Source organism: Typopeltis vanoorti, chromosome 17 (assembly GCF_054136105.1).
Source record: "Typopeltis vanoorti isolate ZY-2024b chromosome 17, IOZ_Tvanoo_1.0, whole genome shotgun sequence".
In the NCBI taxonomy this organism is placed as follows: domain Eukaryota; kingdom Metazoa; phylum Arthropoda; class Arachnida; order Uropygi; family Thelyphonidae; genus Typopeltis; species Typopeltis vanoorti.
Genome location: NC_143565.1, coordinates 90828627 through 90843678, shown reverse-complemented (window position 1 = coordinate 90843678; position 15052 = coordinate 90828627). Strand labels below are relative to the sequence as shown.

The following is a 15052-nucleotide window of genomic DNA, read 5'->3' as shown; positions in this document are numbered from 1 at the left end:
GGGTCGACAACCTTTTCAGAATTGCGGGCCATATTCAACTTTTATTTTTAATAATCGGGCCGCAAGCGTTTAATTAAGAGAAAATAGTGAGCGGAAAAAATACTTAAGTTAACAGTTTTTATTATATCAATCTTAAAAAACAGAAATATTTAAAGTACAAGATATGAAACAAGCATGAAAATAATACTCAATAAAAAATTATCACCTAAAAACAAAGTAATATAGTTTATGCATCACAATATGTGTGTTTCCCTGCCTAATGTGACTTTTGTGATTGTTTTCCCTTAGGCAAATTATCTAGATCCACTTCATAACCTGAGATGAAAATTCGAATTGAAGCACGCAAATGTTTATCAGTCAGTCGAGAAGAAAATGTATTTTTTCTAAAAGTCATGGCAGAAAATGCTCTTTCACAAATGTATGTGCTTCCAAATGCGAGTATCATTTTCTTTGCAAAAATGATTAATCCTTCAAATTTTTTTGATAAGCATCGAAAAAATGTTTGGATATTGTCTAACGAAAATGCGTTATTATGGAATTACAACACAATGTAAGTTTCATTGCGTTTGTTCTAATTCCAAAACTTCCATCTGCAGTTGGTTTGGTACGTCATCAATATCAACATTAATGATTTATGAACCCTTTTTGAAATTATTTTTAACAAATATATATCCTCTGAAAATAACAGTTGATGTTATTCAATTATATTAAAAGAGAACTAGGAAACTGACTGCAAATGTGCGCCAAAATCTCGGTTGTCGTCAGATGAAGTCGCCTTTGTTATCCACACTCAGGATTACTCACACTATTGACTCGCGCTAAGTTGCACAGCGATATCACGAAGTGTAGGTATAAAATTATTTTTAATTTATTATTCATATTATAAAATGTATTATTTAAATAATTCAACATACGGGCCACGTGCCACCTAAGTATGGTCAACCTTTTATGGGCCGCCAAACATGCACGTTTGGGCCGCATGCGGGATGCCGGTTGCCGACCCCTGATTTAAACAATCAATTATGTTGTCAGCTTGGTTGACCAAGGGGATATCTTTACTCTCTTGCCTATAGGTTATATATGAATAATCATTAATATGAATATAATAATATTCATATTATTCACTGATATAATATGAATATATTAATATATATGAATATATTATTATATAATGAATACATATATAATTTGAATAATCACTGTGACATACATGTTTGCTCACTATCCTTAGTTTTTTTCTAGTGAATCCCAGTCACAAAAGGTTGTAAAGGTATCACATCTTAGTGTTATGAATGGCTAAAGATTAAATTTAGGCACTCTGTTGTAGAGACCAAGAATGAAACTTTTAATTCCACTTAAGACCTTCACTAAGCAAAGTGCTGGTACTACTATTAGGCATTGAAAATCATTTATCATGTAAAGATATTAACAAAGGGGGATGAAAATCATTTATTATGTAAAAATATTAACAAAGCATATATGCTACAATTGGATTCAAACTTCACTTTTAATGTTCAGAAACACTCTCCACCTAGCTACCCAAAACAGTGTAGATTATTTTCATCCCTGTGAGTGCAATTCTAGCTCGCCTCCTCGTAGTGCACCCTGGGTCATGCTAAAGAACTAGAGCAACTGGCAGCCAGACCATTGTGCAATTGTGTCAACTCCTGACCATATTTACACATGGAAATGCAAACCTTCACAATAGTTCTTCAAACCAGCTGATAAGGAATGTTGGACATAATATCCATATCTGCCAGTTAAATATTGAGGGTATTAGCGCATCAAAATGTCAATGTCTTTTTAAACTTCTACGAGAACAAAACGTCGATCTGCTTCTCATTCAAGAATCACATATCGAAACTGAAGATGAAGTTAAATCTAGAGCAATAATCCATGGCTACGACATTCTCAGGATTACTTATGGTCGTAGCTACAGCAACATAACATGTTTGAAATGGTATTGAGAATGCTGTGCTGATATCTTCTTCTACTGATGACGAAATCCATAAGATTGCTGTTAAAATAGCGGACATTACGATTGTGAATGTACATAAACCATTTGCAACTGTTTGGCCAAATGATGTTCTACAGACATACTCCCACCCAACGGTGTACTCTGGGGACTTCAACAGTCATCATACTTCTTGGAAATACGATCAGAATGATCAAAAAGGAGGAAATATTAGCTGAATGGGCAGATCAACACCGTCTTCACTTGTTTTTGATGCTGAGGGAAAAGGCACCTTTAAATCAAGAGCCTGGAATAAGGAATATAACCCAGATTTGACATTCGTCTCCAGATAGTGAAAATCAGCCTTTACAGACTTTCAGACGTATTCTTGAGGTTTTTCCAAATAGCTAGCACCATCCCATCTTTATGGAATTAAGAGCCCAAATTCCAATGATAGGCATCATTTCTTAGACCAAGATGGAATTTCTAAATCAGATCTAGACGCATGCTTTAGAATTCCCCCAACTTACAAAAACTACAAAAACATTGGAGTAGTTACTTAGCGGTGGTAACAATACACATTCCTCGAGGTTACCAAAAAGAACACATGCCTGGATGGACCAACGAAAGTGAATCCCAGTATCTGGAATTCCTTGAAAGTAAGGATCCCGAGATAGGAGAAGAACTGCTCCATAGTCTCAGCTCTGCTCCTAGGGAAAAGTGGATTCAAATAACTGAAAACATAGATTTCAGACACTAGTAGAAAAGCCTGCTTGCTACTTAAAAAGCTTGGTTCACGTCCCTCTGTACCAAAGAAATTTCCTCTTGTCGATCCAAATCAGATAGCTGCTCATATTGTTTCACTTTCTAGAGCTCCGATAGATAAAGAACATACTAAAGAAGTAAAATGCAAACTGAAGGCAATGAAGTATGTAAATCAAAAGAATTAACAATTCTCTTTGCCTTTTTCCCGTGAGGAAATATCCTTGGCGTTTCAAAATATCAAAATGGGGAAGGCTCCTGGATTTGACAATATTCATAATGAATTCCTGATGTATTGTGGACCTTATGCAAAATCGTGACTGGCTAAGTTCTTTAATGATATACTTGAAATGGCTGCGTTCTAAAGAATTTAAAAGGATAGAAATCATTGCTGTGTTAAAACCAGGTAAGGCAGCAGACAGAACTGAAAGCTATTGCCCCCATAGCCCTTTTAAGTGCAACCTACAAATTGTTGGAGAGACTAATATTGAATAGGATCAGTGATAAAATTTCGGAATGTGTTCCAATAGAACAAGCAGGGTTCAGAAGAGATCGCAGCTGCACAGATCAAGTTCTCAGCTTAACAACCTACATTGAAGCAGGATTTCAAAGATGCTTGAGGACTACTGCAGTCTTTATTGACTTAACAGTGGTGCACGATACTATTTGGAGGAAGGGACTTATATATATATATATAAATTTCTTAAGGTCATCCCATGTAAAATATTGGGTCATCTCCTAAACAACTTACTGTGTGATCGATATTTCAGGGTTATCACTGGAGGAAGGATCAGTAAACAGAGAGTGCTTAAGAATGGATTACCTCAGGGCTCGGTGCCCAAACCACTGCTTTTTAGCCTTTACATCACAGATATTCCTGAAACAGCCAGCAGGAAGTTTACTTATGCAGATGATCTAGCTCTGGCGATCAGTGACAAGTCTATAAAAAGAACTGAAGAAATATTGACAAATGATCTGTCAGCTTTATTGCAGTTCTATAAAAAGTGGAGATTAACACCAAATTCTGGTAAAACCAAATGTTCTTGCTTTCACCTCAATAATTGACTTGTAAATCAAAAACCAGAGATATAAGCTGATGGAACATTAATTTCATTCAATCCGACACCTAAATATCTGGGAATAACTCTGGATAGAACTCTGTCATATAAACAGCATATGATTAATGTCGCTGCTTAAGTTCTCACCAGAAATAACATAGTTCAGAAGCTTTGTGATACTATAAGGGGCTCAAGTGCCACAACTTGGCGGTGCACTGCCATGGGTCTAGTTTACAATGGAGCAGAGTATGGTACTCCTGTCTGGCTCCATAGTTACCATGTCAATAAACTAGATGCTGAACTTAACTCCACTCTGTGTTTAATAATGGGTTGCATTAGGAGTACACCCTTACAATGGCTCTCCACTTTGAGCAATATTGCTCCTCTGGAACTGTGACGACAAGAAGCCTTGCTTTGTGAATATAAAAGAATTTTGAATAACCAAAACCTCCCAATACATGAATTTATTTTAGATGCTATATCTAATAGACTAAAATCCAGAAGACCAGCCATAAAAACTGCCCATAATCTTCTTAACCAGAATGTCAGTATGTTGAGTAGGTGGGATGTACTGTGGTCCCAAGCAGTATCACCTGAAGTTTGTAATTACATAAACATCTTCCAAAAAACCATCTGGATTTGACCTCCCCAGGAATATATGGATGACGGCTAACAGGATTCTTACAGGCCATTGTGTATGTGGAGACTTACTTTCAAAGTGGAGTAAGATACCAAATTCCCACTGTCCCTGTGGAGCCGAGACCCAAACCATTCGCCATATAGTACAGGAATATTAGCTGAAGGCATATCCAAGTGACTTTAAGGATATCTTTGACCTATCTCCAGAGGCGATCAATTGGATTAAAAAACTAAATGTTAAAATATGATTAATCTTCTGTCTGGTGCTTGTCATAAATTTCATATTTGTATCTGCCTGAATATAGATGTTTTACCTTTTTTTTTTTTATATTATCTTATATGTGTATCTTATCATCTATATTTATGTGTATTTTCTCTTATTGTCTTTTAACCATGTGTACAAGTCATGTGATAAATAAATCCCTGTGAGACCATCACCATCCTGTTTATTGAAGGTCTGAAATAGCTCGGGGATAAAAAAATAGTATCATGTTTGGTATAAATATACTTAACACACTCCTCTCCTTTTGATTTAATTTTTACAGTTTCTTTTCTGTATAAGTATTGATGGCATAATTTTATATTTCAGGATTCTTTTTTCTATTCTCTGGTATATGATCCACAACAAAAGACCCTCTTAGCCGACAAAGGGGAAATTAGAGTAGGACCAAGGTATCAGGCTGAAATTCCACCTTTACTTCCAGAAGGTAACAATTAAATAAGTAAAGTAAAAATAAAATGCATCAGTCTTATTTTCCTGTACAAAGATGTACATATTTAATTTTTTATAGGTGTTGAGGATGAGAGAAGAGAAGAGGATTTAGAAGAATTAGTTTACACTCCACATCATGGTTTGTCAGATAGGCAGATCGATCAGTTCCTCATTATATGTAGGTGGGTAATCATATTTTTATATTCTTAGTTGAATATATATTAGTCACATAGATTACCATAGTATCAATCTCTGGATCAGGCACTCTATCCTGGAGTGGCTGGTTTGCCAGTAGCTTGATAGAACAATTTACAAACACTTTTTTTTTTTTGACTTATTTATAACTCGAAAGAGCCTGTGTAGCTCAGTAGAAGTGGCGTTTGCACTCTACAGCGCTTGACTGCACGACGAAAGGCATTCAAATCTAGTCACCGACTAGAGGAACTTTTTCTAAGTCTTTTCTCGACCGGTTCCAGAGTTAGTCGATCTCTGGCACGGGCTAGCGGATTTTTTCCCCCAGAAACTTGGGTTTTTCGTCCCGTAAACTCAAAAAAATCGGCCGTCGAACCCACGCTATTTTCAGACATTAAAAATATTGTGTTAGGGACGACAAGATGGCAGCACTTACTAGCCACCTTCACTGCGTGCCGATTAATTAGTGATAGCCTTGTGCCAGCTATCTCTGATTAGCTACCAGTGGAGATTGAACTGCCCACTCAGTCTCCAAAAGTTAGATAGGGCTAAAAAAAAATGGCCTCCCTATACAGGAACAAAAAGGCGTTAGCTGATTTTTATTTATTTATTTATTTATTTTATTTTTATTTATTTTTTATTTATAACTTGAAAAAACCTCATTGGCTCTGTGTGTGTGTTTGGGGTGGGGTGGGACAGGTTGAGGAAGGAGATTTCATGAATCTTGAGAGAGGGGAAGTGGTTGAGATGCTTTCTACAGAATGATACTCCAAGCAAGGTACCATTTAATTCTATAACCTGGCTTTGCACTGTAGTTTATGTCAGCTGATTCATCTTCATCAGCTCAGCTAGATGAAAAATTCTGAAAAGACCAAAACTAAGCTGAATAGATGATACTACTTCAATGCAATACAATAACACCTCTTGAACAAGTTTTTAATGACATTTGTGGCATAATAAAGTTTATTAAACACACATATTCACAAGAATATAATAATTTTATTACCACAGATATTTTGACCAGAAACTGACTTGTCATCATTAGTGCATCAACATGATCACAAGGTGAAGCTAGAATGCTGATTCACTGATGATGACCAGTTAGTTTCTGGTTGAAATATTTGCAGTAATAAAATTATTATATTCTTGTGAATACGTGTGTTTAATGAATACCTCTTAAAACTACTGCATGAAATTTTCCAGACTTGCTGTGGATTTGAACCCTGAACATGGTAATAGATGTATATGACTGTCGTTGAGTGGCAGTTTCGTTTCATTTGCCCAGGCTTTTTCAAGCCACTTCATAATATCTATTGCAGTGGATATTATGAATGTATATATGGAGTGGATGATATGAGTGCATCTTCAGTGAATGATGTTTTTAAAAAAGATATAATAGGTATGCAGGTATTGTGACTTGAAAGAGGTTCTTCCTCTCTGAGTACTTGACTCTGGGGAATCCTGTTTTATAATAGCAATCCAGTTCCTTGCTCTCAAATTATAACATACTATATATTGTTAGTCTACTTCAGGTTTCCAGTAAACAGAAATGGCCTCTCACTGATCAACAAAAATCATCTATTACCTAAAGACATTCACAAATGTCCATGCTTACAATAGGATTTAAACTCACAATTTGTGGTTGGAGGGCAGGTATACCCTACAGCAGTAGAAACAGATCGAATGGAATAGAGGAAAGTACTAATCAGAAATGAATGAAAGAAAGTATTCAGGTACCTGATATCACTAATAACCTGCAGGTAGTTCCCGCCTTTACAAATTAATTGGTTCCTGGTGACTGTTCGTAAATTTATTTTGATTTATTAAATTTATTAAATAATCGTTTATTTATGTTTGGGGAAGAATTTAAAATAAGGAGGTGATGATAAAATTATATTGTTGGGCGTCCTTACGAAGGCCAAGAACTTAAAAACATCAAAATTATTAAAAACTGTAATTTTTGATTAGCTGGATTCTCCTGCTAGATAAAAGCAATCTATTGTATTTATGATTAACTACAAAATCTGAGTAACATGAAACAAAGATAATGAAACTCTTTAAAATTTTTGTTCACGTTTGCTTTTCCATAGTGAGAAATTCTTCACATGAATATTCAGATAGCACCATACGTTGCCTACTTTACTAATGATGTATATGCAAATAAACTGCAAATAAAAATAGACATCTGAAAGATAAATTATGTCATAATTTATCTTCAGATGTCTATTTTTATTTGCAGTATCCATTACCAGAACTGCTTCTCCTATTAATATTTAATACTATTTAAATACTTAATATTTATATATTATTTAATATTTATATAATACTAATATTTAAATACTACAAAGTATTTAAATAGTTATGTATCTGTATTATGAGGCAAGCATTGTTGCATAGTAAACTCGGAGCCAAATTTGAATGTTACCACAGAATTTAATTTTGAATTCTTAAGCAATCACAGTAAGTTAGAAATAGGCTGGTGAATGATTATGATTATTTATTATTAATCAACATTGAAGAGTATTTTCTGAATTCCTTTCTAATGGAACTTTCTGTTGTGAAAATTCAGCATGACTGAGAATAAAATAAGAGTTTTGTGTGTGTAAATAAAGTGCTCACTATTTCAGGGGAACAAGAAACAAGTACTTCATACTGAGTTTAGCAGGAAAAAAAAAATTCACTTCAGGAATAAGTTTTAAACTAGTCATAAATGTGAGATGCTGAGAGTACCATTAACTAAAACCAGTTAATGTTGTGTAGGCTTCTGTAGCATGAGGACATATCAGAAATGTCTTTGCTGGTATTCCACATGAAATAAACAGATGGGTTAGATTAATTTTTTATTGAACACACTACTAGTTTTGTGAAAATTCTCGCTTCACATCAGGAGAAATATGTGAATAAACTAAAAAAAAACAGGAAAACAATGGAAACCATCGTAATAGAAATTATTTAATGTAGTTCTGCTATAAAATTTTTTAATTATCATTTGTATATTATTATACCATATGAAAAGTTTATTTTATTTTGTGAATTAATTTTTATATATTTAGTAATATTTTTAATTTATTTTATATTATTTTTTACTAGAAAATAGGCTAGGGTAAATGATTAACAAAGCATTTAGACTCATCTTACTTTTTTGTAGTGTCATGTAGCTTGTGTCCTGTATATGTGAATGTTCTCCTGATAATGACCTCAATACAGAGGTTGAAATGTCAAATGTTATTTTCTTAATTATAAGTAAAGTAATTATTCTAACATGCGTGTTGTGTGTCCATAAATTCTCCGTTATGAATGCTGACCATCATGTCACCTTAAAAGAAAAAATTTAGAGAACCAATATTTTGATCCAAACTCATCTTGTCTTTCCCAAAGTTTCATCAGGAATTTGATAATGATGAAACTTTGGGAAAGACAAGTTGAGTTTGGGTCAAAATATTGGTTCTCTCAACTACATTTTTACTTTTTGTGTGTTGGTGGGGAGAGGTAGGATGGTTCAGGATATTTAGCATGGGGAAAAAAAGAAAAAAAAAATTGGATGATGCCTAAATATCCAAACATGTTGAAATGCTTAATTGTTGTCCCAGGAAATAGGTCTAATGATATATGTGCATTATTAAGGATAAAGACATACTTGAGCATGCATTAAACGTGACCAGGCTGTACTTACCCCACTGCAGGATGGTAGGAAGATCATTGTTTAAGGCATTAGGTGCATATGATCTTGAAGCTTGGGATGTCTGAGCATTTCATGGTTTATGAAATGAATAGGATTAATGGAGAGTACTATCATCAGCTAATCTAAGGTGGTATCGGCCACTTAAATAGAATGGGTAAAGAAAGGTTAGCAAAACAGGTGTTTGATGACAAGATGGAAGGAAAGAGACCCAGAGGAAGACCAAGATCTAGATGGATATTGATTCAGTCAGAAGTACCTTTGAAGCATGGAATGTGGGGTGCTCACCAGTAATAAGATTGATTTTGGAGGAAAATTGTTCATAGGAGATTAATAATGTAAACTTTATCCTGTAATGTTGTCATTATAACCTGAACACCCCTTAGGGGTATATATATATATATATATCAGGAAATTGATATGCTGAATAGGATGCGGTGATTGAGAGCAAGTCATTTATGTATAGGAGAAAAAAGGTAGTTGGTAGATCAGAGCCCTGAGCTACTTCTGTATTGATAGCTAAGCTTGATGAGAGGGAGCCATCCACTGTGAAATGCAGTGAATGACCAGAGAGAAAGCTTCCCCAATTACGGAAGGTGGCAAGTAGACCAAAGGATAGTGATTTTCTTAGAAAGCTTCGTTGCCAGACATGATCAAAGGCTTTGGAAGTGTGGAACAACAGCATGTTTCTCTACACCTATCCATATCGTGTGTGGGTGATGTCTAAGAGGTTAGGTGTGGACCTAGATTGGTGGAACCCATACTGGTGGTGGCTGATTAACTCATGGATTTTAGGTAGTGGAGAAGTTGACTATGGACTGTTATTTTTTGGAGAGGATTGAAGTTATGACAAGTGGTCAGAAGTTTTACTTCTGTCTCCAATTTTTATAATAGGCTGGATATATGGTTGCTTCCACATTCTGGGATAAGTTTCAGCTAAGTTTAGAAGACTGATAGAGAAGATTTACAGGACAAGTGTGAGCTCTGGAGCACAGTGGTTGGGTACAATTGGAGAAATGCTGTCAGGACCTAGAAGATGTTTTGGTGTCTAAGTTGTTTGGTATTCTTTTAATGTTTTTGCTGAAAAACCAGGTGGGGGGGGGGCATGCAGTCTCACATGCTTGTATGGTAGAAGGCAAATTGCCTTGGTCATCTACACTAGCTACCAATAATTGTCCAGGCACACCTGTTATTTGAAGTTATGGAACATTCCAGGTTTGTTAATAACATAAAAAAAAGTGTACAGATAAAAGGAATCAGTATTTCATCGTGGCAGTTGAATACAGGTTGTATGGCAACATGACATGAACTGACTGACTTTGAGAGAGGTGTCATCATGGGTTTCACATTGCTGGCATGTCCATACGTGCCATTGCCGCTCAACTGGAGCATCCAAAATTAACGGTTGGCAATGTGATCAACAAATTAAGATACTCTGGCATCACTAGTGCAGGAAAACATCCAGGGCGGCCACTGAAAATTATTTATTTATTTATTGTATGGCTATTACATCACAAGAAAAAGAACATATACAGTGTCGGTGACAATTATAACAGTATGTATATAATTAAAATATAAATAGACATAATCTAAACTCGACATCTCTAAATATATGTATATAGCACATATACATTAAATATACAAACAACACCAGTAGAAATTACAAATACAAAAATTAAGATTCTTCTCTCAATCAGATATTACAAGTTTATATCTAAGTTATTAATCCAGTCAATAGTCGCAAATGTTGGAACTAGGAAATCCTGTTTCTCTCCTTCGTATGCTCTCAGTGGGCATTCTTGGTGAATGGTCTGCTTCTCATTTCCACAGTCACATTGCAGGGAACGAATTTTCTGGCACTTGTAAAAAAAAAAGTCTGCACATCAACTGTGGTTAGTGCATAGCCAATTTAGAGTAATACAAGTTTTATGTGGAAGGTCATATCTAGATGGTTGTTCTTCAATGCAGGGAAGGTTCTGCAGGTCTGGATCTGCAAACACCTCCCATTGGCATCTCCACTTTTGATTGACATCAAAATTGTCCTCTAGCAGTCTTATATCAGCACTAACAGGAGGATATCTCGATTTCAATCTATTTATTAAATTTGAAGCATCTCTATACACTGGAAGATGGGGGGTTTTTCCTGGATCTTTCTATACTCCCTACATAAGGTGTTGGCGCTTCTTAACGGTGGAGGAGGAATATGGCTTAAAATAGGGAGTCATTCTGTAGGAGTACTCTTGATTGTCCCTGAAATAAGAGTATTATTGAGCTGTTTGTCAACCAAATGGGTGTATGCGCTTTTAATCCACACCGGAACTCCTTATTCGGCAGTGGAAAATGCAAGGCCGAGAGCTGAGCATCTAAGCGTCATCGCAGAAGCTCCCCATCTTGTGGAGCTTCAGCGATGACATGTTCAAGAGATGTTTTTTAAATGTCAAAGACCTGCCAAGAGTTATTCCCAAATACTTGGGGATACTATTGTGTCGAAGAAGTTTGGGTTAAACTTGGTTGTCCATTAAGATAAACCTGAAGTTCTCTATTGGCAAGTTTATTATTAACGTGAAAGCAGCAGGTCTTAGACTTGTTGGTATTTGGTTGAAGATATCAATTCCTGAAATATCTATCAAGAGAGTCTAGGTCAGTCATCAGTGTTGTCTCTGTAGTTTCTTTTGAGCCACTACTTATTGCCAGAGTCCAATCATCTGCATATCCAAATTTTCTGGATATGGTATCTGGCATGTTGGCGATAGATAAACTAAATAGCATTGGAGAAAAGACAGAATCCTTGGGGAAGCCCATTATTCAGTAATTTGCTTCCACTTGTTTTGGTTCCCATAACTACCTGGAATAACCTATTACTGAGCATACTATTGATAAGCGCAGTTGTTGTTTTGCATCGTGTTACTTTAAGTAGTTCATAAATGAGCCCTGCCCCCAAACCATGTCATAGGCAGCAGTGAGGTCTATAAAGGCAACTGAAGTCTTAAGGTGCTGCTGAAATCCTATTGAATCCTGCCTATCCAGTAGGTATATGTTCCAGTATTTTTGGGCCTATTCTGTTCAGTAAAAGTCTCTCCAGTAATTTAAGACATGTGCTTAACAGAGTGATTAGTCGATAACTCTCTACCTGTTCATTTGGTTTACCTGGCTTCAAAATAGCTATGATTTTTGATCTTTTAAACTCTGAAGGTAAATGTTGGAGTAAAACTTTGATATCCTGAAACGCACATATTTACCACATTGGCACAGAAACTCAGGGTGCATTCCATCAAACCCTGGAGCCTTACCTGGCTTCATTTCCTCGAATGCATCCGTCACTTCTGTAAGAAGAAAGGGGAAAGAATAACATTCTTGATTGCACGTCTCTTTCAGTTTATCACGATCTCTTTTACTCGAGTATCGTGGCTATTAATCCAGGGTGCTCTTGACAGTTGAGAGTATTCAATTTGCAACTTGATTAGGAGACAGTTTGGCTTCCTGGCGTCCTATCAGTGAAACTTCACCCAATTTTCATAGCAGACCCCATGCTCTGCAGCTAGAGTGATTAAAATCCAGAGACTCAACAGTCTCTGTCCACTTGAGTTGACAAGCATCATTGAGGCTATGCAATAATTCCTCAGCAATTTCTTGTTCTCCATTATCCAAAAATTCTTGATAAAGAGTCTCATTCTTTTCTAAAATCTCTCGGGATATATTTTTTGGCGACTGTAATGACAGCATTTACAAATCGGCTGTAGTCCTTGCTGTGAGTGATATCCAACGAAGACATTTGTCCAGATTTTCAGCAAAGGCATTCCAGTTTGCTTTGCTGAAGTTCCAACGAGGGCGAGGAAAAGAGGAGATCAACGGTACTTGCAGCCCCCACTTTGATGAATACAGGTCGATGTTGACCATAATGGGGGGGAAGTCCTCCAAGAGACTTTTCTTTTAACCATCAAAGTTTCACCATTAATACTCTTGGAAACAAACCACAGATCTGGATTGTGATCTTGATCCAAGGCCTCACACTTATCTTTTGCACCAAAGATCAAATGGTAGTTATGATCTTCAGCCTAGTCAACAAGAGATTCGCAATTCAAGTCATTAGTCCTATATTTCTGAGTTTGTATTGATGATTGTGATTCATGGTGGCTATTGAAGTTTCCTATATAAATTGAAGGGTAGGCTTGAGTCTCTAACACATGTTGGCCACATCACACTCAGAGGTTTGTATACATTGATGACTGTGATTTTTTCCTATTTTTACAGTCACAGTATGGATATTTCCTTAGGTTGATGTTGATACGAGGCAGACATTATCAATCTTGCTCTGAACATATGTGGCAATGTCATATACTTGGTGGAGTGTTTCACCCACTAGATCATACCCTGGAATTTTATCCCTTTTCTGAAAATCCCGTTCCTTATCAATGCATGTCTCCTGGATAACAACTACGTCTGTTTCATTTTTTTTTGAGTATTTTAGAAAAACACTGACATTTAGGCCAGTTGATGCTTTCAATATTTAATTGGCAGATACGGACTGAAGGTCCAAGTTGCCACGTCTGCTGGTTCTGGAAAGAGCCTGAACATCTCATCTGATTTTACATTTGGGTAAATGCAATGTAATTAAATAGTCAGGAGATCCTATGGGATTGTCTGACTGTCAGATATTTACACTATTTCGCTGGGAAAGTCATGCTGCCTGGGGATGCACACACGAAAATAATTGACAAGGACAGGAGGCTATTGAAGCTATTGAAGTTTCCTATATAAATTGAAGGGTAGGCTTGAGTCTCTAACACATGTTGGCCACATCACACTCAGAGGTTTGTATACATTGATGACTGTGATTTTTTCCTATTTTTACAGTCACAGTATGGATATTTCCTTGGGTTGATATTGATACGAGGCAGACATTATCAATCTTGCTCTGAACATATGTGGCAATGCCATATACTTGGTGGAGTGTTTCACCCACTAGATCATACCCTGGAATTTTATCACTTTTCTGAAAATCCCGTTCCTTATCAATGCATGTCTCCTGGATAACAACTACGTCTGTTTCATTTTTTTTTGAGTATTTTAGAAAAACACTGACATTTAGGCCAGCTGATGCTTTCAATATTTAATTGGCAGATACGGACTGAAGTTCCAAGTTGCCACGTCTGCTGGTTCTGGAAAGAGCCTGAACATCTCATCTGATTTTACATTTGGGTAAATGCAATGTAATCAAATAGTCAGGAGATCCTATGGGATTGTCTGACTGTCAGATATTTACACTATTTCGCTGGGAAAGTCATGCTGCCTGGGGATGCACCACTAGGAGTCTAGTCTACTTTTGCACCCCACCACCGAAAATAATTGACAAGGACAGGAGGGTGTTAAAATGGGTGTCACACAAAAATTGATACAGTTTGCACAGACCATCCATGATGAGTTCCAGAGCCCCACTAACACAATGGTGAATACTAATACTGTATGAAAAGAACTCCATGTACTTGGTTTCCACAGAAGAGTAGCAGCTTGTCTGGCCTAGTGCACAGATTGTGTGAACTGGACAATTGACCAGTGGAAAATGGTACTCTGGAGCGATGAATCAAGGTTCATCTTTTTTCAGACTGATGGCAAGGTGTGGAGAACACTTGTTACCACAGTGTGTTGTACCTACAGTAAAGTTTGGTGGTGGAGGAGTATTGGTATGGGGTGCATTCAGTACCTTGATTTTCTGGATAATCAGGTGCTGTCTACGCTATGGAGTTTTTATGTAAAGGACCCATGGTACTATCAAGACGATAATGCCCCATGCCACAAAGCTGCAGCTGTTATGGAATGGTATGAAGAGATGGGTGTTAAACAACTGCCCTGGCCTGTGCAGGGTCCTGACCTCAACCCTATCGAACAGCTGTGGGACAAATTTGATCTGTCGCTGAACTCAGTGCTACTTTGATGGAGGAATGGAGACTAATTTCACCTGATGTCTGCTGCACATTGGTTACATCAGGTGGCAGTTGTGAGTCTCCCTCAAAGGGTGCAGGAGGAGATCAAAGCAATATAGTGGACTATAGGTATCT

General features: G+C 36.6%; 1 protein-coding gene across 4 annotated transcripts in view; it reads left to right on the top strand.

The window, feature by feature from the left end:
• The window catches only part of LOC150097621 (metastasis-associated protein MTA3-like), a 474620-nt gene that overhangs the window by 182383 nt on the left and 277185 nt on the right, over positions 1-15052 (top strand). For all 4 annotated transcript variants that reach the window (XM_090407419.1, XM_090407418.1, XM_090407421.1 and 1 more), the window contains 2 exons: positions 5003-5120; positions 5205-5307. In XM_090407419.1, coding sequence (XP_090263545.1) covers positions 5003-5120; positions 5205-5307 — 221 coding nt within the window. The remainder of the gene's footprint in view (positions 1-5002; positions 5121-5204; positions 5308-15052) is intronic.